This window comes from Siphateles boraxobius, unplaced genomic scaffold, assembly GCF_051911475.1.
Source record: "Siphateles boraxobius isolate OS27281-9 unplaced genomic scaffold, OSU_SipBor_1 137, whole genome shotgun sequence".
NCBI classification, from domain to species: Eukaryota; Metazoa; Chordata; class Actinopteri; order Cypriniformes; family Leuciscidae; genus Siphateles; species Siphateles boraxobius.
Window position 1 is genome coordinate 2,110,031 of NW_027508741.1, and position 23,970 is coordinate 2,134,000.

General features: G+C 41.4%; 1 protein-coding gene across 1 annotated transcript in view; it reads right to left on the reverse strand.

Annotated features, from left to right (window-relative positions):
• The window catches only part of iqgap3 (IQ motif containing GTPase activating protein 3), a 52,151-nt gene that overhangs the window by 18,478 nt on the left and 9,703 nt on the right, over positions 1–23,970 (reverse strand). The window contains exons 10-29 of the mRNA XM_077229976.1: positions 23,738–23,901; positions 23,570–23,657; positions 22,951–23,114; positions 18,605–18,765; positions 17,638–17,753; positions 17,381–17,544; positions 16,429–16,519; positions 13,216–13,383; positions 12,531–12,673; positions 9,314–9,484; positions 5,482–5,565; positions 5,271–5,342; positions 5,125–5,194; positions 4,378–4,586; positions 3,436–3,588; positions 3,129–3,292; positions 1,965–2,189; positions 1,421–1,561; positions 589–673; positions 76–308 (exon numbers count right to left, since the gene is read on the reverse strand). Of these exons, the coding sequence (XP_077086091.1) occupies positions 76–308; positions 589–673; positions 1,421–1,561; positions 1,965–2,189; positions 3,129–3,292; positions 3,436–3,588; positions 4,378–4,586; positions 5,125–5,194; positions 5,271–5,342; positions 5,482–5,565; positions 9,314–9,484; positions 12,531–12,673; positions 13,216–13,383; positions 16,429–16,519; positions 17,381–17,544; positions 17,638–17,753; positions 18,605–18,765; positions 22,951–23,114; positions 23,570–23,657; positions 23,738–23,901 (2,866 nt within the window). The remainder of the gene's footprint in view (positions 1–75; positions 309–588; positions 674–1,420; positions 1,562–1,964; positions 2,190–3,128; positions 3,293–3,435; positions 3,589–4,377; positions 4,587–5,124; positions 5,195–5,270; positions 5,343–5,481; positions 5,566–9,313; positions 9,485–12,530; positions 12,674–13,215; positions 13,384–16,428; positions 16,520–17,380; positions 17,545–17,637; positions 17,754–18,604; positions 18,766–22,950; positions 23,115–23,569; positions 23,658–23,737; positions 23,902–23,970) is intronic.

Here is a 23,970-nt window from a genome sequence, read left to right on the forward strand (position 1 = left end):
TGTGTGTGATGTACTGGTTAAGTGCGTTTGTGTGTGTGTGTGTGTGTGATGTACAGGTGTAGCGCGTACACTCACCTGAAGCGCGCGTGAGTGTGTGTGATGTACTGGTTGAGCGCGCGCAGGTGTGCCGAGTCCCCGCTGAAGTGTTTGAGCGCTGCGCTGTGCTGAAGGATGCGAGCGATGGAACCCAGAGTCCGGCGCTGACCCGGCAGAAGAGCAGAACCAGCGCCGAACTCTACAACATCAAACCCGTCAGGAGCCACAACAGCAGGGTTCATGTAGCGATAGTAGATGAGGTTACCCACGATCTGATCACACACACACAAAACTAGATTATTTTTGTTTAAAAAAAAAAAGTAATATTTATAATCTTAATATTAAAAAGATTTATATTAAGATATATATACACACACACAATACATATTTTATGATCAAAAGCATTTATTTGTAGAAATTAATAATTAAAAATATTTTATAATTATATATATACATATATAATTTATTTTTTTTTCTACATAAAAAATATATGTTTAATTTTGTTCAAATAAATAAATATGTGTGATATAATCTGAGGTTTGAGAAATGTACCTTGTACAGCTCGTCCTCATTGGCCTGAGGAAACTTCTCCTGCAGGGCGTCTCTCAGAACTTTAGCAGTGTAGCGCAAACCGTACCTGACACACACACACACACACACACACACACACACACACACACACACACACACACACACACACACACACACACACACACACACACACACACACACACACACACACACAAATTTTATCATCTAATATTCAGTCCCATCAAGAACTCACAGGACTTTTATGCAGCCCAAAATTTCCTGCACAATATTTTTTTTTTTATTGTTGTAATATTTGGGCCATTTTGTCAGTATTGTTTAACAGTTAAGACCCATCAATAATCGGTATGAAATTAGTATTAGTAACAGTAGGAATATAAATACTTGTAATTGTTTTGTGCATAATTACTGAAATTGATTGTGGTCAGTTTGCATTAATTCTTTGCAGGTAATATCGTATTCTAACAGTCACAAACACTAAGTCTAACTATAGGAGGGACTGAATATAGTGACCAAACTGTTATTAATCACAACCACAAAAATATTAAGCAGTAAAAACTGTTTTTAACATTGATAATAATAAGAATGATATTATAGTGATTTCTGAAGGATCATGTGACACTGAAGACTGGAGTAATGATGCTGAAAATTCAGCTTTGATCACAGGAATAAATTACACTTTACTATATATTCACATAGAAAACAGCAGATTTACATTATAATAATATTTTACTGTATTTTTGATCAAATAAACAGCTTTTGTGAGCAGAAGAGACTCTAAGCATCTCTAACTTCAGACCAGTAGTGCATGTGTGTGTAGGCATGACACACTTACGGTAGTTTGTGTGTGTTGCTGGTGATGGCGTGTAACACGCGCTCTGTGAGGTTCTTCAGGTTTGTGATGGAGATGTTTAACCTCTGTTGGACCTCAGAGTGACTCAAAGCCTCCTCGACGCTCACCTCATACGGTAAACAACTGAAACACACACACGATGTTCATCTCATAATTCAATTAAATTCACATTTATTTGTATAGCGCTTTTCATAAACAATTTCAAAGCAGCTTTGTGATCTGTAATGAGGGGAAACTGTCTAAGCTATGCATTTCAGAAATATATTAAGTATAAAAAAATATATTAATTTAAACAATGTAATAATTATAAGATCTCATAAGAACTGAGTATCTCATACAGGAATGTGTTCTTATAGCATTCTCTGTTGATTGCAATTCGTAACCTCACCACTAGATGCTGCTAAAACTTACACACTGCACCTTTAAAACTACTCAGAAAAATGATGGTAACATATTACACGTGATATTTTTCTAAGTAAGAAGCGCATAACATTTTTTACAGTGTTCCTATAACATTCTCACGGACCTCTTCTGGCCGGTCTGGCTCTCGGTCTGGTTGACCCAGCTCTTGTAGATCTCCACGGGGTCGGTTCTGATGTTGAGGGCCCGGTCCTGCAGAACTTCTCTGATCGCCGGACCCAAGACGTCCTTCAGCGCGTTCTGACCGCGAGCGTGGCGGTAGAAACTCACCAGCATCTTGATGACGGTGGGGTTTCCAGTGACCACTTCTTGCGGACGGTCCACCTTCACACTGCACACAGTCGAGCGCTTTCATTCGTGAGCACCAATTAACATGTTTGATTGATTAAATTAATGACTGATAAATATAGATCAATTTTAAATGCAGATCAATTCACTAACGGAATGATTAATGTGATGCTCGCTCACCAAGAGATCAATGTGCAGGCATTTTAAACATTCAACTATCTGGCACACGCATATTAAAGTGCCCATATTATGCTCTTTTAAAGGTTGCTAATGTTGTTTTCTCCTACAACAGATTCTCATGCATCCAAAACACTAATGTCCTCATAATCTCCACTGCAGCTTCAGCTCTTTCCTCTCAGTGTCTGAAACTCTGATCAAAGATTCAGTCTCTCTAAGCCCCGCCTCTCTGAGAGCTGATCTGCTGTGATTGGTCAGAAAGCAAACGCTCATTATCATATCTGAATCTCAGCGCTTGATAGTGAGAGTGACGATGGCGTTGGTTTTACCGCATCAATCTCAGCAGAAAACAGCGTTTTCTCGACACGAACCAAACTCTTCCAGTCTCAGATACACTACAGTGTTTGAGGGCGGGGCTAAGAGACGCTGTTCAGCCAATCAAGACCATAGGGCGGGCATTATGCTAATTTGTCACATAGATTTGTAACAGGAAGTGAGACTGGAATTACTGAAAACTTGTTTCAGCAGTTCAGAATCACTTTTAAAAGACAAAAAAGGATAAACATGAAAAGATGAACAGCTTGAGTCTATTTGGATAAAAGTGTGTGGCAAATGCATAAAATGATTAAATGACACTTTTTGAATAAGCGATTCTCATACATATTAGTTACAAACCTATACAGGTTCGAATAGGAAGTGAGACACAAACAGCTAAATTACTCACTGCATGAAAGGTAATATCCTAAAAAGCATTATAGGGAACTGTAACTCATGAGCAGTGTGTGTGTGTGTGTGTGTGTCGCACCTGATCTCGTGGCGCAGCGCGGCAGTGAAGAGTTGCAGCAGAAGGAAAGCTTCCCTGCAGTCGGAGCCGTAGTTGAAGAGAGTGAAGATCACTGTCTCCATGAAGCTGGTGCTTTTATTCTGAGGCATCAGGAAGATCAGCTGAGCCAGATACAGCGGCTGGGTCTACACACACACACAGAGAGAGAGTGAGTGAGCGTTTGTGTTTGTGTGTGTGTGTGTGTGTGTATGTGCATGTCAGTGAATGAGTGTGTGAATGTCTGTGTGTGAGTGTTTGTGTGTATGTCAGTGAGTGAGTGTGTGTGTACCTGCAGTAGGTAGAACAGGTGCTGATAGGCCTCGAGTTTGTCTCTCTTCTCTTTACTGAGGGCTTTCAGGCCCTTGTGTTTGTCCAGAGCCATCATGTCACTCAACTGCTCCTTATTCTTCTTAGTGAGCTTCTTACAGTGAGACACCACCTCCTACAGACAGACAGACAGGAGCAGGGTTCACACACCTTGGTTACTTCACACTCAAGGACTGAATGTGGGCACACACTCCGAGAGCGCGAGGTGACACTGTGTTAGCTTGTAAGATACATCATTACAGTTTTGCGCGTGTGAACGTCATGGCAACGTACAACACAAAGTACCTCACGCGGGAAACACTTAACGCAACACGTAAATGCGAGTAACTAACGTAAATCAAGTTGATGTTTTTAATTATAATTCTATTTATTCCAAGCTTTGGCAAGATTGTATTTACAGTCATGCCAATAAAGCAATTTTTGAACAGAGAAGACAGACGAACAGAGAGCGAGAGCGAGAGAGAAAGAGAGAGACAGAGAGAGACAGAGAGAGAATGATAGAGAGAGAGAGAGATGGACAGAGAGAGAGAAAGAGAGACAGAGAGAGAGACAGAGAGAGAGAGAGAGAGAGAGAAAGAGAGAGAGAGAATGATAGAGAGAGAGACAGAGAGAGAGAGAGAGAGACGGACAGAGAGAGAGATAGAGAGACAGAGAGTGAGAGAGAATGATAGAGAGAGAGATAGAGAGACAGAGAGCGAGAGCGAGAGACAGACACAGAGAGAGAGAGAAAGAGAGAGAGAGAGAGAATGATAGAGAGAGAGACAGAGAGAGACGGACAGAGAGAGAGAAAGAGAGACAGAGAAAGAGAGAAAGAGAGAGAGAGAGAGAGAGAATGATAGAGAGAGAGATAGAGAGACAGAGAGAGAGACCGACAGAGCCGCTGTGTGTCCGCTGGTCGTCGGACCTGTAGTGTGACCCGGTTCCGGACCAGCAGGCCGATCTTCAGGTCCATGAGGTCCAGGTCGTGCTCCTGCTGTCTGTTGGCCCTGATGGACCGCACCACCTCCTCCCTGAGTCTCAGAAGCTCCGCCTCCTGACGGATGTCTGCGTCTCCACACTCCAGCAGGTGCGCAAACTTACACACCACTGACAGCGGCGGCGCACTCGAGTGCACTGGACGGCACACACACACAGGCACAGGGTTAGAAACTCACTTTTACTCACCGGCCAATTTGGCTACTAAACTTTTAAGTTAACGGCCATTCAGAACTTCTACTAGCCAAAAAAAGAAAAATGAACCAGATTAACTATATATATATATAGCCATCTCCTCCCTCCCTCTTTCATCCTCATCACCAAACATGTGTTTAGGTGGACAGATCATTACAGTACAGAGAACATCAACATAAATTAGGATGTTGGAAAATAACAATGTTTTTTATCTTCGCTATTGCTTCAGTGCAAATGAACAAGCGCTGTAATATGTTGCGTAGTGACGATTGTGTTCAAGTAAGCCAGATATGAGCAGATTCTGCGCAATACGCTTTATTTAATATATCATGATGATTCACGAGTATTTGCTCTAAATCTGCACAGATTTGTCTTACACGAACTTCCAGCAAAGTGAGTAAATATAATAAGTTAAACAACGTTGGGGGAGGTGTGTCAATATCAAGTATTGTGATTGTGAAGTTTATCATCAGTGACTGACCCAGTAAGCGATACTCCTCGCGGGCCTTGCTGGCTCTGAAGAACGCCTGGATCCGGATTATAGCTCCAACCTGACATAAATTAAACACACAGATGAACACACACACACACACACTCATCATGATGGTGGACGCAGGCGTGACTCACATGTCTCCTGAAGTAAGCGAGCCGGGCGAGATAGTTCCTGCGGGCGAGCCACATCTTCACTGCGGCCTGGATCTGAGAGCGCAGAGAGTCACACGTGAGTCTACACACACACACACACACACACACACACACACACACACACACACACACACACACACACACACACACACACACACACACACACACACACACACACACACACACTCTTTACCTTGAGGACGGCTCTCCAGTTCTGGTACAGATACTGCAGTCTGCTCCGGTATTCTCTCTGCTGTCTGTATCTCCTCCAGTGAGACTGATGACACATATTCAGCACTGTCTCATAAATCATTACAGGTGCAACAATGCATCAATGAGACACTATGTATTGTGTATTGTTCACCCAGAATGAAAGATTAGATTTAATTTGGCATCAAATATGGTAAACCAGGAAAGTTTGAGCTAAAGTTTCACACATTTGAGCTAATTATTTTTATTAATCAATTACAAATAAAGTACATTACTTCACATTCACTTTTTTATGCATGTAAAAAGTCAATAAAAACTTCTAAAGTTCTCACAATTTCGATTTTTGAATTTTTCTTTTGATCGCAAGTTTTTTTAATATCTCACAATAATTCAGAATATACAATGATTGCCAGAACAATTTGTGGGGGAGGATCATAGAAATTAAAAAATAAATCAATATTTTTTATGAATTCAAATAATTATGAAAATATTATTAAACCATTAAAATGGAATCCAGAAAACCCGAAATAGATAAGAAATATAAAACGCACTTTATTGAGCCGTAAACATGTAATTTTGTTAAACTTTTAATAAATTGTTTTATAATGTCAATTAATTACACAAGCTTTATGATTAATAAAATATTATATAAAATATATAACCACATATTTTGTGGTTTAAATATCAACTACAAAACTCTTAAATCCATTAAGCAAATGTTTCGTATTCGTGGTTCAAGTGCGACAGAAGTGCTCAGGGTTTTGGAGTCCTTTCAACAACAAAAAAAAAATACTGAGTCAAAATTACCCGAGGGAAGGAGGAGGGTTAAATCAGTCTAGTCCAATCATCGAGTCTAAACGTGCAGATCTGCACACTAGTTCTCCCATGATCCGCATGTTGAGATGTTCAGGGTCAGGGGAGATGTTCAGGGTCAGGGGAGATGTTCAGGGTCAGGGGAGATGTTCAGGGTCAGGGGAGATGTTCAGGGTCAGGGGTGATGTTCAGGGTCAGGGGAGATGTTCAGGCTCAGGGGAGATGTTCAGGGTCAGGGGAGATGTTCAGGGTCAGGGGAGATGTTCAGGGTCAGGGGAGATGTTCAGGGTCAGGGGAGATGTTCAGGGTCAGGGGAGATGTTCAGGGTCAGGGGAGTTGTTCACCCCTGAGCCTGAACATCACCCCTGAGCCTGAACATCTCCCCTGACCCTGAACATCTCCCCTGACCCTGAACATCTCCCCTGACCCAAGAATACGAAACACCCTCAGGGTCAGGGGTGATGTTCAGAGTCAGGGGAGATGTTCAGGGTCAGGGGTGATGTTCAGGGTCAGGGGAGATGTTCAGGGTCAGGGGAGATGTTCAGGGTCAGGGGAGATGTTCAGGGTCAGGGGAGATGTTCAGGGTCAGGGGTGATGTTCAGGGTCAGGGGAGATGTTCAGGCTCAGGGGAGATGTTCAGGGTCAGGGGTGATGTTCAGGCTCAGGGGTGATGTTCAGGGTCAGGGGAGATGTTCAGGCTCAGGGGAGATGTTCAGGCTCAGGGGAGATGTTCAGGCTCAGGGGAGATGTTCAGGCTCAGGGGTGATGTTCAGGGTCAGGGGAGATGTTCAGGGTCAGGGGAGATGTTCAGGGTCAGGGGAGATGTTCAGGGTCAGGGGAGATGTTCAGGGTCAGGGGAGATGTTCAGGCTCAGGGGAGATGTTCAGGCTCAGGGGTGATGTTCAGGGTCAGGGGAGATGTTCAGGGTCAGGGGAGATGTTCAGGGTCAGGGGAGATGTTCAGGCTCAGGGGTGATGTTCAGGGTCAGGGGAGATGTTCAGGGTCAGGGGAGATGTTCAGGGTCAGGGGAGATGTTCAGGCTCAGGGGTGATGTTCAGGGTCAGGGGAGATGTTCAGGGTCAGGGGAGATGTTCAGGGTCAGGGGTGATGTTCAGGGTCAGGGGAGATGTTCAGGCTCAGGGGTGATGTTCAGGGTCAGGGGAGATGTTCAGGCTCAGGGGAGATGTTCAGGGTCAGGGGAGATGTTCAGGGTCAGGGGTGATGTTCAGGGTCAGGGGTGATGTTCAGGGTCAGGGGTGATGTTCAGGGTCAGGGGTGATGTTCAGGGTCAGGAGTAATGTTCAGGGTCAGGGGAGATGTTCAGGGTCAGGGGTGATGTTCAGGGTCAGGGGTGATGTTCAGGGTCAGGGGTGATGTTCAGGGTCAGGGGAGATGTTCAGGGTCAGGGGTGATGTTCAGGCTCAGGGGTGATGTTCAGGGTCAGGGGAGATGTTCAGGGTCAGGGGTGATGTTCAGGGTCAGGGGTGATGTTCAGGGTCAGGGGTGATGTTCAGGGTCAGGGGTGATGTTCAGGCTCAGGGGTGATGTTCAGGGTCAGGGGAGATGTTCAGGCTCAGGGGAGATGTTCAGGGTCAGGGGAGATGTTAAGGGTCAGGGGTGAAGTTCAGGGTCAGGGGTGATGTTCAGGTTCAGGGGAGATGTTCAGGCTCAGGGGAGATGTTCAGGGTCAGGGGAGATGTTCAGGCTCAGGGGTGAAGTTCAGGGTCAGGGGTGAAGTTCAGGGTCAGGGGTGAAGTTCAGGGTCAGGGGTGATGTTCAGGCTCAGGGGAGATGTTCAGGCTCAGGGGAGATGTTCAGGCTCAGGGGTGATGTTCAGGCTCAGGGGTGATGTTCAGGGTCAGGGGAGATGTTCAGGGTCAGGGGTGATGTTCAGGCTCAGGGGTGATGTTCAGGGTCAGGGGAGATGTTCAGGGTCAGGAGTGATGTTCAGGGTCAGGGGAGATGTTCAGGGTCAGGGGAGATGTTCAGGGTCAGGGGTGATGTTCAGGCTCAGGGGAGATGTTCAGGGTCAGGGGTGATGTTCAGGCTCAGGGGAGATGTTCAGGGTCAGGGGTGATGTTCAGGGTCAGGGGAGATGTTCAGGGTCAGGGGTGATGTTCAGGGTCAGGGGAGATGTTCAGGGTCAGGGGAGATGTTCAGGGTCAGGGGTGATGTTCAGGGTCAGGGGTGATGTTCAGGGTCAGGGGTGATGTTCAGGGTCAGGGGAGATGTTCAGGGTCAGGGGTGATGTTCAGGGTCAGGGGTGATGTTCAGGCTCAGGGGAGATGTTCAGGCTCAGGGGAGATGTTCAGGGTCAGGGGTGATGTTCAGGCTCAGGGGTGATGTTCAGGGTCAGGGGAGATGTTCAGGGTCAGGGGAGATGTTCAGGGTCAGGGGTGATGTTCAGGGTCAGGGGAGATGTTCAGGGTCAGGGGAGATGTTCAGGGTCAGGGGAGATGTTCAGGGTCAGGGGTGATGTTCAGGCTCAGGGGAGATGTTCAGGCTCAGGGGAGATGTTCAGGCTCAGGGGAGATGTTCAGGGTCAGGGGTGATGTTCAGGCTCAGGGGTGATGTTCAGGGTCAGGGGTGATGTTCAGGCTCAGGGGTGATGTTCAGGGTCAGGGGAGATGTTCAGGGTCAGGGGTGATGTTCAGGGTCAGGGGTGATGTTCAGGGTCAGGGGAGATGTTCACCCCTGGTCAGGGGAGATGTTCAGGGTCAGGGGTGATGTTCAGGGTCAGGGGAGATGTTCACCCCTGGTCAGGGGAGATGTTCAGGGTTAGGGGTGATGTTCAGGGTCAGGGGTGATGTTCAGGGTCAGGGGAGATGTTCAGGGTCAGGGGTGATGTTCAGGGTCAGGAGTAATGTTCAGGGTCAGGGGAGATGTTCAGGGTCAGGGGTGATGTTCAGGGTCAGGGGTGATGTTCAGGGTCAGGGGTGATGTTCAGGGTCAGGGGTGATGTTCAGGGTCAGGAGTAATGTTCAGGGTCAGGGGAGTCTCACCTGTATGGTGAGGACAGCAGGGATCTGTGTGTTGAGGAAGTGCAGACGCTCCGTTAGCTTCTGTCGCAGCAGAAACCCTCGCATGCGCGCCTGCATCTGCTGAACCAGCGACTCACTGGCCTTCCACTGCACATCTCTGCTGTGGGCTGAGGTGACACGACTGCACACCGCCTGCAGGGGGCCACACACACACACCTCACCGTGAGCTCCGGAGTGTTTCCCGTATAACGCTGTAACTCGCTGCTTGACTATCATAGTACGATGCATCGTTGAAGAAATCAACTATAGTCACGACTGTTTCCTGAAACTATATTGTTGCAAACTGGTCGTTCAACCACGTTGGTTAATTATGTCACGCAGGTTATGGAGTAATAACTACTGTTAATGAATCTGAGATTAACGCTAGATGTTTTGCTATAAATTACAGACATGGCATCTGAGGACTATTTCTCATTTTTCTCAGTTATTTTGCTTTATTTCCAGATTCAATCAAAGTGTTTATATTAGGTCCGTAAAAATATTCCAGGTCAAGAAGATGTGGGTTTTGTTTTTTAAACTGTATGTTAAATATTCCATGTTTAGTGTGTCGTTTATGATATGCTTAAATAATTCACATGAATTATTTACAAATTTAGTGAAAGCCTAGTTTGGAGATTTGCAATTTAGTTTCTCAACTCCAGAATTCAGCACTACATGGCAATGCTTAGAGGTTGGAATAATGGCAGGATGCACCATTTCTCCACTGGCTTTTACCATGGCAATGGAAGTAATCATTAGGGCATCAAAATGGGTAGTAGGAGGTGAGCGCTTCGCTTCTGGGATGCAACTACCACCAATCAGAGCATACATGGATGACATGACAACCATGACTTCAACAGTAGCCTGCACTAATCGGTTATTGGGTCTCTGCTTTAACCGAGGAGTTTAAGTGTGCCAAGGTCAGACTGGAAATGACCTTAGTAGAGTCACGCGACAAATGTGTAAGGGAGGCAGCCCCTATGGTAAAAACTGGTAGAAAGTGGTCAGCAAAGAAATCTGTGGAAGAGGCAAAGGCTGCCCTTCAAATTGGGGATATCGTGGGGCAGGTACAGCATGGATAAGGGGGTTTTGGGCTCAGTTTAGCTCCTCCTAAATGGCACAAGGCAGGCCCAGCTCAAAGGAGGAAGCTCATAGTCAACGAGGTGCGAAAGCAGGAGGAGAGGATGAGATGTATAAAGGCCATTTCCCAGGCCAAGCAGGGAGAGTGGATGAGATGGGAGAGTGTGGAATAACGCAAGATGGGCTGGCAAGACCTTTGGTCAATGAAAGAGAGTAGGGTCAGTTTCCTTATTAGGTCAACATATGATGTTCTCCCATCACCGCAGAACCTAAACCTCTGGGTAGGAGAGGATCCATCTTGTCCTTTGTGTTCATCACCTGCCACATTAAGGCACATTTTGACATGATGTAAGGTGGCTCTTAGCCAAGGTCGGTTTACTTGGCGGCATGACCAAGTATTGCGATGTTTGGCTTTAGCATTGGAAGGCAAGCGTAACATGACCAATAAGTTGCCGCCTGTTCTAGCAAAAAATTACACGCAGAAGACAATATTCCTCCGCCCAGGCGAGCAACCACCAAGAAAAGGTGTTAAAACGAATTCTCACCCAGGACAACTGGAAGCTGCTGGGGACTGGAAGATGCTGGCTGATCTTGATCAGCGGATTATTTTTCCACCTGAGATTGCCACCACTAACCTACGACCAGATATTGTTTTGTGGTCTGGATCAGCACGCATTGTTCAACTGATAGAGTTAACAGTGCCATGGGAGGATGCGGTAGATGAGGCATATGAGAGGAAGAAACTGCGGTATGCTCATCTGGCCACTGAAGCAGAACAGCGAGGATGGAGGGTCCGGGTTTATCCAGTGGAAGTGGGTTGTCGAGGATTTGTGGCACACTCCACAACCCGGTTCCTCAGCGGCGTCGGATTCAGTGGCCAAGAGTTGCGTCGTACAGTAAAGAACTTATCTGAAGCAGCAGAGAGGAGCAGCAACTGCCTGTGGTTGAGACGGAAAGAGTCTGGCTGGCTGTGTACAGGCCGCCATGCTACGGTTTTGAAAAATTCTTGAAAATTTGATGAGTTTGTTGGTTTATTTGTATAGTTTGCATAGTAATTACAGCTATTACGTTCCTGTGTATTTTGCGTGAATGAGGATTGGTGTTTGGACAGATATTGTGTTTTGCGGTAGTATGCCATACGGAACCGTTCCCACTGACCGCTTTAACGTCCGCAGTGGGGCTCGACAGCCTTAGTCAAACGGGTTGGCGCGTATGGTTGGGTTGCGGAGAGATTGTGGTTAGGTCTCAGCAGCAGGAGGGAAGTATAGGTCGGTAAGCTGGGCTGAGTTGAGTGGGGGACGGAGGGGGGGGACTCTGGGACGCCAGAGTCACTGTCGAGCCATCTTGAGGTGTCGTGGGCTAGTCGACGAAACGCTGAGGACGGAAGGTGCCCACTTGAAGACCCTAGAGATGTTCCCTACTCCGCTAAATCCAGAGGGTTGTTATGAGGGGACCGCACTGTGGTTGCAGCCGTTGTGTGTGCTGACGCGTGTTAACACCAGACAGAAGGAGATTCACATCACCATTTGGAAAGAAGCGTAAATGGATGGAGAAGCATAGGTTACTGTAAAGCTACGTCTTAGTTGGTGCTTATCTTGGCGAAAGCAGAGTACAAATCAGCATGAACTTTTAACATCTACTCTCTTGTAATGGAAATCAAACATGCATCTAAGAAATGTAATCTACTAAACTCCAACATAAGAAATCAGACCTACTCTTTTGATAAATACAGGGTCTGATATCTCATTTACGTCCACACCAAAAATACATATTAAAGGAGACTTGTAATATGTTTTCCTCGGGCCATCACAGAGAACTCATGAACAGAATATTTGTATGTGTTCTAAATAAAAGACACAGATTTTAATGAATGTCAGTTTGCTTATTTGTCTCAAGATCAGGATTTATTGACTAGAAACTCTGCTTCTAACCGCAGGTCGAGATCTGTCGTCACACACACACACGACTCTACGATGCTGTTTGTGAATGTTCCTTACAACGATGTGTTCGGGAAACACAGACTCGTTGAACTGCTGATAACGACAGAATATAGTTGGCTAACGATGCTTTCGGGAAACACACTCCTGGTTGTTATTTCAGTGTGTTTTATGTGTCTCACCTGTATGTCCTCGTGTGTCAGGAAGATGCTGTTCTGGACGAAGCCCTGAGGTCTTTCCCAGCTGCCCTCCAGTTTCTGCAGGTGGAAGAAATAAGAGCTGCGGTCCGGCAGTTTAGTCCTCATCCACGCACTTCTGTTATCGCCTGCACAACACACAAACTCACACTTTAAAGGTGCAGTGTGTAAGTTTAGCGGCATCTAGTGGTAAGGTTGTGAATTGCACCCAAAAGAAGTTAAGGTGGCCGACAGGAAGTGATGTCGTCGTCTGAGACAGCAGAGATGAGCAGTTAAACAAGGTGGTTTTTTTACAAAAATAAAGAAATTAGGTTTACTTTATTAATCAGTAAAACGATATTTTATTGCAATTACTTGTTTATTATCGCGTCAGTGTTTTATTCACTGTCTTTAGCGAGCTTCTTTGCTGCCGCACACATCCACATCAGTATCATCAGATGCTTTCTCAGTTTTGTTATGTTTTTTTTTTTGTCAATGAGAGGAAATATTTACATATTCATCTAAATGTGGCCGGCGTCGGGATGTTTGTTATTATTTCACTGCAAAGGTATTTCAAACTCCTTTTACTACAAAGAGAAGAATGAAACAGAACTTCGCCGTGAGAATATCGAGGCCTTGGACGCTCATGTGTGTGTGTGTGTGTGTGTGTGTGTGTGTGTGTGTGACTGACCCTCCTGTATTTTGGCCCTCAGCAGGGCGCTCAGCTCCGTCTGGTACCCGTCAGCACATTCGGACACGACGCTCCTCAGCGCCACCTCTGGCAGACGAAGCACTCGCACCGTCTGAGACGCTCGTCCCTCTTTCACAGCCTGATTCACTGCAGCCAGACCCAGACACACTACACACAACACACAGAGCAACAGGGGACATTTGATTCCTTGAGGACCATTTTCCTGAAAGTGATGAGATAAACTCTTAAGGCCTGTTTACACTAAGAACGATAACTATAAAGATAACCATTACGATAACTATATTTGAGTCCACACCAGCGCACGTGTGTGTGTGTATTTAAGCTGGCGCTGCAGTTTCAGAGTGTGTACAGCGTCACTGAACTAGGGGTGGGGAAAAATGACAAAAATTAATATCTCGATATCAATATTCAGACGATATTTTTGCAATCCTTCAAAGAAATGTGTGCAAACTGGTAAAGAAGGTCCAGTTGGTCTTTTGACTTGCTGCATTTGACCTATTATTGTATAGAATTACTAGTACATAAAGATATGAGACATTATTGATTTAAAGACTCCTAAACTTCTTAAAATAATAAAATATTATTCAATAGTCATTTATTATTCAAAGTCTTTATTGTTCTTTTATATTTTTAATAGGGGTGTAACGGTTGACAAAATTCACGGTTTGTTTTGATACGATACAGTGGTGTCACGGTTCGGTACGTTTTCGATACAGCAAAAATAAAGAAATGCCATAGAAATTTCCTATTTATTAAAAGAAAAATTATTTTTAAATAATTGTGAGTTTTCCTACATCTTGAAACTTTTAGTTTTATAAATGGGGGTAATCTTTGAAGGATGAACAAATAATGTTTTGGTCATCACATTAAAAATAAAATTTAAATAACATTTAACATTTGAGTTTTGAAGTGCTGGAAAAAGATGTGTGACGTACTTGAAAGCATTTTAATATTTCTGCCAAACTTCCATGGTTACAAGTTAGTGTTACTACATTAAATCCATGGTGAATGATCTGTGGACTTAAAACCTATAACTAGTTCATTCATGGAACAATGTTTCTCCTGGTTTCCACATCAGCGCTGCTTGATCAGTTAATAATGGAGAAATTGTAATGCTTCTCACTAGATCTCGTAGCGATGTTATTACTTAAGTGGCGAATTCAAATGCTTTGTTTACTGGATCTCTTATGTAGTAACGGTGTTGCTTCAAGATCGGATCGCGCTGCACTGATATTTGTCCGAAATGATAAATGGTCCGTGAAGCACAAAATAATGAGTTTCGTTCCGCTTTCATTACATTTGCCAGTTGATGTTGCGCAACGTTGTGGTGTTCACTCCAGCGCGGATTTTGGTCGGCAGGAAAAATGGTCCAACCACCGGGATGGTTCGGCTTGTAATGCGTACGGAACCGATCTCTTGGGAAAATGTATTCCATCTTTTGGACTCATTATACAACGCAATTTTCTAATGATGCAATCACGAAGCTCGCCACTCGAGGACGCCACAGACATTTAAGAAAAACTTTTTAACTTAAGACCATTTTTCCGCCAACAACGCATATTTTGCCTTTTCTAGCAGCTATTTTATTAATCTTACATCAGCTTTACTCTTTACGATTTTGGATTGTTGCTTCAACCTAAGAAACGTCATAACACACAGGTAAGAACTACGTAGTTGTATATTGCAAATTAGTAACTTTAGCAGCTTACTCTCGTGCAATTGAGGAACAATCGTGATTTTGAACAAAAAATTAAATACAGTCAAACAAACCCCTACAGTATTAAAATCGCTACATATAATTGTTTAGAAGGTTATAGTGTGCGTTATTTGTTTTCTCTTTAACTTCCTTCAGCTCTTTTCATGTTTGGGGGGTCGGATTGTACAAATTATGAAATATTCGATATCCCAATTTTGCATATCGTCCAGACAACAATTTGGATATTATCGTCTAAACGATATATCGCCCACCTCTACACTGAACATGTTTCTGCTGTTCTTGCTGCATTGACAGGCTTTACCCAGCAGATGTCCTCAGCAAGCTGTGTTTCCAGCTAGTGTCATCATCTAATAATCTAACAGGGTTCAGCTGACGGGTCAATATAGCGGAATAAAAACACCTCGCTTTTTTTACCGCAACTTCAACAGAAGCAAGATGATGTCGTGTAAACGAGTGCTGATGCCTGAGCGAATACTTCTGGTTATTCAGAGGCTATGAACCATTGTTTTCCATATCCAGTTTCTTGAACAGAGGATTTTTCTGGATCTCGGTGATTAAATGTCGTCTGCCCTTTTAAATGCGCGAGCCCTTAAATTAGCATGTTTTCTGATTGGCTGTCAGTGTTTCATCGTTCAACAGCTCTGAAAAAAAACATCGTTCTGAAAGTGATATAGTATATTGTTTCTCTATATCGTTATAGTTATAGCTGTGGTGTGGACTCTGATGTTCTTTAATACTGAGAACAAGTTTTAGACTATCTTTTTCATTATCCTCCTTGGTGTGAACGGGCCTTTACAATGTAAAGCTGTATAACAAATAACTCAAGGCAACACACTCCAGGTGAATATAGCAAAACAATTTAACTAATACTTCCCCCGTTTACTGATTACATTAGGAATTGCAAACATGTTTTGCATAGTAAGTTTCATGAAATATTTTTTAAATATGCAAAATAGCCATTATCTATTTAAATATGCACTCATTTGCATAAATTCATCGAAAATTGGATAAAGCCAGCTTTGAGATTCTTGTTTGATTTTGTTGACATACTAAAGTTTTTTCCAGAGTGGATTCTGGATTTCGTATCACTCCATAAAATCAGAAAATACTGTCAACAGAGAGGAATAAGTATATTTTCACCATGTTTTTAGGGGTAAAATGTTGTCTTAATCATGCAAATAATATTTGAACAAACCTCAAGTTTATAGATATGAATAAAACTGTAAAGTGTGGTGTGTGTAAAGCTGCTGAAGTGGAGATTTATAACTTAAACTCACCACCTTTAAAGATCTACAGAGGCAAATATATCAAGTGCAATAAAATAAACACTTAAATAGTCTGAATGAAGACATGTTATGGAAGCAAAAAAAACCTAAACAATGTTTCTGCCTGGAGTGTTTTGGCTAAAATCTACCGGAAACCTTTGCAATTACATGTGCGTCAAGCGTATCGTGTGGTTGTGTGCGTCCACTCACTCTTCAGTGCTTTCTGAGTGTCCTGATTGGCCAGTCTCACACCTTCCTGAATGTCAGCCAACCAGAGCTCAGCTCCAGGGTCACGGCTCACCTGCACACACAGGACATGAGCGTGTCATCAGAAACAGCACTCACAATAGGGGCTTTCACACCGGATAGTTCTAGGAACGAGCCTCCAGGATGGTTCCCCGAGATCTAATGGTTCCCATAGGAACGTCTTCCTGGTTCGTTCTCAGCGCCGTTAGGAACTCTGAAGTGACGTAAGACACGCGTGTTGCTGTGACTTATTTTGCCGGCGCTGAGAACGACTGAGCCTGTACACACAGTGCTCACATTCTCCTGTTCATTAGTTTACGATCTGTCTAACAGTCATGTCTAATATGCTATCAGATAAAACTGTTATTCATAGAAAGTAGACAGTAATGAAGAGTTATAAGCGTTTGCCGTGTGTTTGATGTTCAGAGTTGCTGAGCAGAAACACATAATCATGTTTCTCTCGGTCTGAAAGATGCGTTGGGTTTTCTCCTCAGTGTAAAGATTGAGAGCTCCATCTATCAGTTTTATATGTTTGTAGAGTTAGTTTCTGGAGTAAATATATAGGCTATAATCTGTGTTTTTACACGGCCTCTTTAATAATGGCGGGTTTTAGCGTTGTCAGACTTTAAAACAACGGAGCTGCGCACTTTTTGATATTTGTGTTTTGAAAGTTTTTGATTGATGTTTTGACTCCTAATCAGTTTTCTACATTAAAAGTTGTCTTTTTATTTGGGCTAGTAAAATTCATTTCGGGCAACCAAAATCTGAAGAGTGCCTCCGAAGGGCTACCAGCGATTTTGAAATTTTGCGAGCCATGCTGTTAGGATCAGGTGCAATCCAATGTAATGCATTTAAAGGTGAACTGCGGAGGAATTGTGCAGAAAGACGTCAGTAACTGATGGACGCATCACTACACCTCTGCCTTGTGGCGTTTGGCTCGGGTCAGCAGGTCATGGTAGCGTGTGGCGTTGAGCTGAAACACGTCCTCCAGGCCACCGGAGGGCAGCATCAGCGCCGAGAGCGTCTTCTGAGGATCACTGCGACTCAGAGCCTGGTTGATCAGACCGATGGTGAGAATCTCTGTGGAGATCAACAACCAGACCATCAATTACTAATGTTGAAAACTAATTATTATAACCAGAGCCACACTAAGAACGTTTCTGATCGACTGACGTTCATGTTCATCGTGAGCCGCAGTGTTGACGGTGTTCAGTCCTGTCTGCAGGTCGTTCCAGGTGAGAAGAGCTTTACCTGCCCTCCTCTTCTGCTCACACAGCTCCTCGAAATACCTGAACACAGTTATTACTCCAGATATTAACCCTGGAAAGACTGAAATGAAAAAATATCCCATGCAACATCTAAAACAAAAAAGCCTGCATGCGTTTTTTGTGGACTATATTTGATCCATCAGGCTTTTATCACTCATATAGTCTGATATACTGAGAATATTGAGCTCAGTTTTAGTCAGAGTCTGAAGCAGATGCTGATATTTATATGAAATGCTGATGCTTTTAATGTAAATAAATGAGATCTTTATAACAGTACAGCAGATACTGACATAAATTGCATGTCAATATCTGACAATAATCGGTCTGAGTAAGATGATATTTAAAAGCTTAGTTTTATGGTCTGTAGTTGTAAAAGATGCAATACAATGATGATTGAGTAAAGAACAGATAAACCTTCCTCAAAAGCCTGATGATCATATTTGATACTCGTGATTTTTATAATAAATGATGATATCAAGTAAAGCTGCTTCAGTCCAGCTGAAATATTACTAGCACTATCAGAGTTATTCTTACGTTTCCTTGATAAAATCAGGTCAGATTTGACACAGAAAGACTCGTGAGGCTCGAGCTGAAGGAGGACGTTTGTACAATTACACTAAAAGACTTTTACTTGATAAAAGAGTGAAAACGATCAATCAGAGACCAAAGAACTGCAGGAGATTGACAGGTTTAGCAGATCATGTTCATCATTTAGAGCCCTAGAAATTCACGTATCAAACATGTTAGCGATTATCCGTCGGCCTTTTGATTTAATATGATTTAAATAAAAGCAGACAAATAAAATCTTCGAAATCATAAGATGTCCATACATATATATTCATACAGTGAGTGTCATGAGTGAACGGTCTGACCTCTGAATCAGGCCGTCATCGATGTCAGCGAGTCCAGCGGCAGGACTGACTAGCGTAGCGCTGAACGCACCGAAGTCTTTCACCTCCACAGCCTGATTCACCAGAGCAACCGCTGACAGCATCTCTACCGCGACAAACAACTCCTCCTGCTGCAGCAAACCCTGAAAACAAGCATCACAGCCGCAGCTCAGGGAACATCAGAAGATAAAACACTTCATAACAACATCACATCGTTTCATTGTAACATTTTAACATCTCATCGTTTCACTGTAACATTAACATCGTTTCACTGTAACATTAACATATCGTTTCATATAACATTAACATATCGTTTCACTGTAACATTAACATATCGTTTCATATAACATTAACATATCGTTTCACTGTAACATTAACATCGTTTCACTGCAACATTAACATATCGTTTCATATAACATTAACATATCGTTTCACTGTAACATTAACATATCGTTTCATATAACATTAACATATCGTTTCACTGTAACATTAACATATCGTTTCACTGTAACATTAACATATCGTTTCATATAACATTAACATATCGTTTCACTGTAACATTAACATATCGTTTCATATAACATTAACATATCGTTTCACTGTAACATTAACATCGTTTCACTGTAACATTAACATATCGTTTCATATAACATTAACATATCGTTTCACTGTAACATTTTAACATATCGTTTCACTGTAACATTAACATATCGTTTCACTGTAACATTTTAACATATCGTTTCGTTTCACTGTAACATTAACATATCGTTTCACTGTAACATTAACATATCGTTTCACTGTAACATTAACATATCGTTTCACTGTAACATTAACATATCGTTTCACTGTAACATTAACATATCGTTTCACTGTAACATTTTAACATATCGTTTCGTTTCACTGTAACATTAACATATCGTTTCACTGTAACATTAACATATCGTTTCACTGTAACATTAACATATCGTTTCACTGTAACATTAACATATCGTTTCACTGTAACATTAACATATCGTTTCACTGTAACATTTTAACATATCGTTTCGTTTCACTGTAACATTAACATATCGTTTCACTGTAACATTAACATATCGTTTCACTGTAACATTTTAACATATCGTTTCACTGTAACATTAACATATCGTTTCACGGTAACATTAACATATCGTTTCACTGTAACATTAACATATCGTTTCACTGTAACATTAACATATCGTTTCACTGTAACATTAACATATCGTTTCACTGTAACATTAACATATCGTTTCACTGTAACATTAACATATCGTTTCACTGTAACATTAACATATCGTTTCACTGTAACATTAACATATCGTTTCACTGTAACATTAACATATCGTTTCATATAACATTAACATATCGTTTCACTGTAACATTAACATATCGTTTCATATAACATTAACATATCGTTTCACTGTAACATTAACATATCGTTTCACTGTAACATTAACATATCGTTTCACGGTAACATTAACATATCGTTTCACGGTAACATTAACATATCGTTTCACTGTAACATTAACATATCGTTTCACTGTAACATTAACATATCGTTTCACTGTAACATTAACATATCGTTTCACTGTAACATTAACATATCGTTTCACTGTAACATTAACATATCGTTTCATATAACATTAACATATCGTTTCACTGTAACATTAACATATCGTTTCATATAACATTAACATATCGTTTCACTGTAACATTAACATCGTTTCACTGTAACATTAACATATCGTTTCATATAACATTAACATATCGTTTCACTGTAAAATTAACATATCGTTTCACTGTAACATTAACATATCGTTTCACTGTAACATTAACATATCGTTTCACGGTAACATTAACATATCGTTTCACTGTAATTTTAACATATCGTTTCACTGTAACATTAACATATCGTTTCACTGTAACATTAACATATCGTTTCATATAACATTAACATATCGTTTCACTGTAACATTAACATATCGTTTCATATAACATTAACATATCGTTTCACTGTAACATTAACATCGTTTCACTGTAACATTAACATATCGTTTCATATAACATTAACATATCGTTTCACTGTAACATTAAAATATCGTTTCACTGTAACATTAACATATCGTTTCACGGTAACATTAACATATCGTTTCACTGTAATTTTAACATATCGTTTCACTGTAACATTAACATATCGTTTCACGGTAACATTAACATATCGTTTCACTGTAACATTAACATATCGTTTCACTGTAACATTAACATATCGTTTCACTGTAACATTAACATATCGTTTCACTGTAACATTTTAACATATCGTTTCACTGTAACATTTTAACATATCGTTTCACTGTAACATTAACATATCGTTTCACTGTAACATTAACATATCGTTTCACTGTAACATTAACATATCGTTTCACTGTAACATTAACATATCGTTTCACTGTAACATTAACATATCGTTTCACTGTAACATTAACATATCGTTTCACTGTAACATTAACATATCGTTTCACTGTAACATTTTAACATATCGTTTCGTTTCACTGTAACATTAACATATCGTTTCACTGTAACATTAACATATCGTTTCACTGTAACATTAACATATCGTTTCACTGTAACATTTTAACATATCGTTTCGTTTCACTGTAACATTAACATATCGTTTCACTGTAACATTAACATATCGTTTCACTGTAACATTTTAACATATCGTTTCACTGTAACATTTTAACATATCGTTTCACTGTAACATTAACATATCGTTTCACTGTAACATTTTAACATATCGTTTCGTTTCACTGTAACATTAACATATCGTTTCACTGTAACATTAACATATCGTTTCACTGTAACATTAACATATCGTTTCACTGTAACATTAACATATCGTTTCACTGTAACATTAACATATCGTTTCACTGTAACATTTTAACATATCGTTTCGTTTCACTGTAACATTAACATATCGTTTCACTGTAACATTAACATATCGTTTCACTGTAACATTAACATATCGTTTCACTGTAACATTTTAACATATCGTTTCGTTTCACTGTAACATTAACATATCGTTTCACTGTAACATTAACATATCGTTTCACTGTAACATTTTAACATATCGTTTCACTGTAACATTAACATATCGTTTCACGGTAACATTAACATATCGTTTCACTGTAACATTAACATATCGTTTCACTGTAACATTAACATATCGTTTCACTGTAACATTAACATATCGTTTCACTGTAACATTAACATATCGTTTCACTGTAACATTTTAACATATCGTTTCACTGTAACATTTTAACATATCGTTTCACTGTAACATTTTAACATATCGTTTCACTGTAATTTTAACATATCGTTTCACTGTAACATTTTAACATATCGTTTCACTGTAACATTTTAACATATCGTTTCACTGTAACATTAACATATCGTTTCACTGTAACATTTTAACATATCGTTTCGTTTCACTGTAACATTAACATATCGTTTCACTGTAACATTAACATATCGTTTCACTGTAACATTAACATATCGTTTCACTGTAACATTAACATATCGTTTCACTGTAACATTTTAACATATCGTTTCACTGTAACATTTTAACATATCGTTTCGTTTCACTGTAACATTAACATATCGTTTCACTGTAACATTAACATATCGTTTCACTGTAACATTTTAACATATCGTTTCACGGTAACATTAACATATCGTTTCACTGTAACATTAACATATCGTTTCACTGTAACATTAACATATCGTTTCACTGTAACATTAACATATCGTTTCACTGTAACATTAACATATCGTTTCACTGTAACATTAACATATCGTTTCACTGTAACATTAACATATCGTTTCACTGTAACATTAACATATCGTTTCACTGTAACATTTTAACATATCGTTTCGTTTCACTGTAACATTAACATATCGTTTCACTGTAACATTTTAACATATCGTTTCACTGTAACATTAACATATCGTTTCACTGTAACATTAACCTATCGTTTCACTGTAACATTAACATATCGTTTCACGGTAACATTAACATATCGTTTCACTGTAACATTAACATATCGTTTCACTGTAACATTAACATATCGTTTCACTGTAACATTAACATCGTTTCACTGTAACATTAACATATCGTTTCACTGTAACATTTTAACATATCGTTTCACTGTAACATTAACATCGTTTCACTGTAACATTTTAACATTGTTTCGATGTAACCTTTTAACATATCATCGTTTAGAAGAAAGGTTAACCCAGGGTTAGGCGTGTGTTACCTGTGGACACTGGTGCTGCAGGGGTGCCAGCTCTTTCTGGTAAAGCTCCGCAGCGAACGGATAAACGTCCGGCAGATGAGCATCTGGATTCATTAGTGCCCGAACCGTCTGACGAGCTTCCCCGCGCTGCACGGCCTCGTTTATTTTACTCACCGCCTGTTGAACTGCACACACACACACACACACACACACACACACACACACACACACACACACACACACACACACACACACACACACACACACACACACACACACACACACACACACACACACACACACACACACACACACACACACACACACACACACACCTTACTGTACATGAAACAGCATTTATTTTTCCATTTTATTTTAAAAATGTCCTTAATGTCACTTTTGATCAAACTAATGTGTCCATGCTGAATAAAAGTATTAGTTTCTTCAAAAAAAAAAAACTTTAAAACTTTTAATCGGTGGAACATGTATTGTTTACAAAATGGAGATGAAGGAATGTCTTATGGGTTTGGTACGACATGAGTGATTAATGACAGAATTAGGTGAACCATCCTTTAAACACCAAAAATGAACACTCAAACTAATTAGCAGCACGTGCAGTGCGTTATAGTGTTTCACTGACTGGTTCGATCTCTCTGCGCGTCCTCATTGCCCATGTTGACGGCCTCCTGTAGTTCATCTCTCTCCAGAGGATCCACACACCCCAGATCCTGACAAACACACACTTCAGTCACCGGTGGACAGTTTATGAGTGAGCGGTGAGAGAGATGATGCTGTGTGTGAGTCTCACCAGGGCTTTCTGCTCTCGATCAGCGCTCATCTGCTCCAGGTACCAGCCGGCGTGATCTCGGACCAGTCCTCTGAGCGCCAGACTGGGGTTCTGCAGGGCACAGATCAGCGCCAGCGGGTCAGTGCAGTCCAACGCCTCGTCCACACACTCCACCGCCGCGCGCACTGCAACACACACACACACACACAGAGAGAGAGAACTGATTTTGCAATCATTTTTTCTGCCGATGCAAA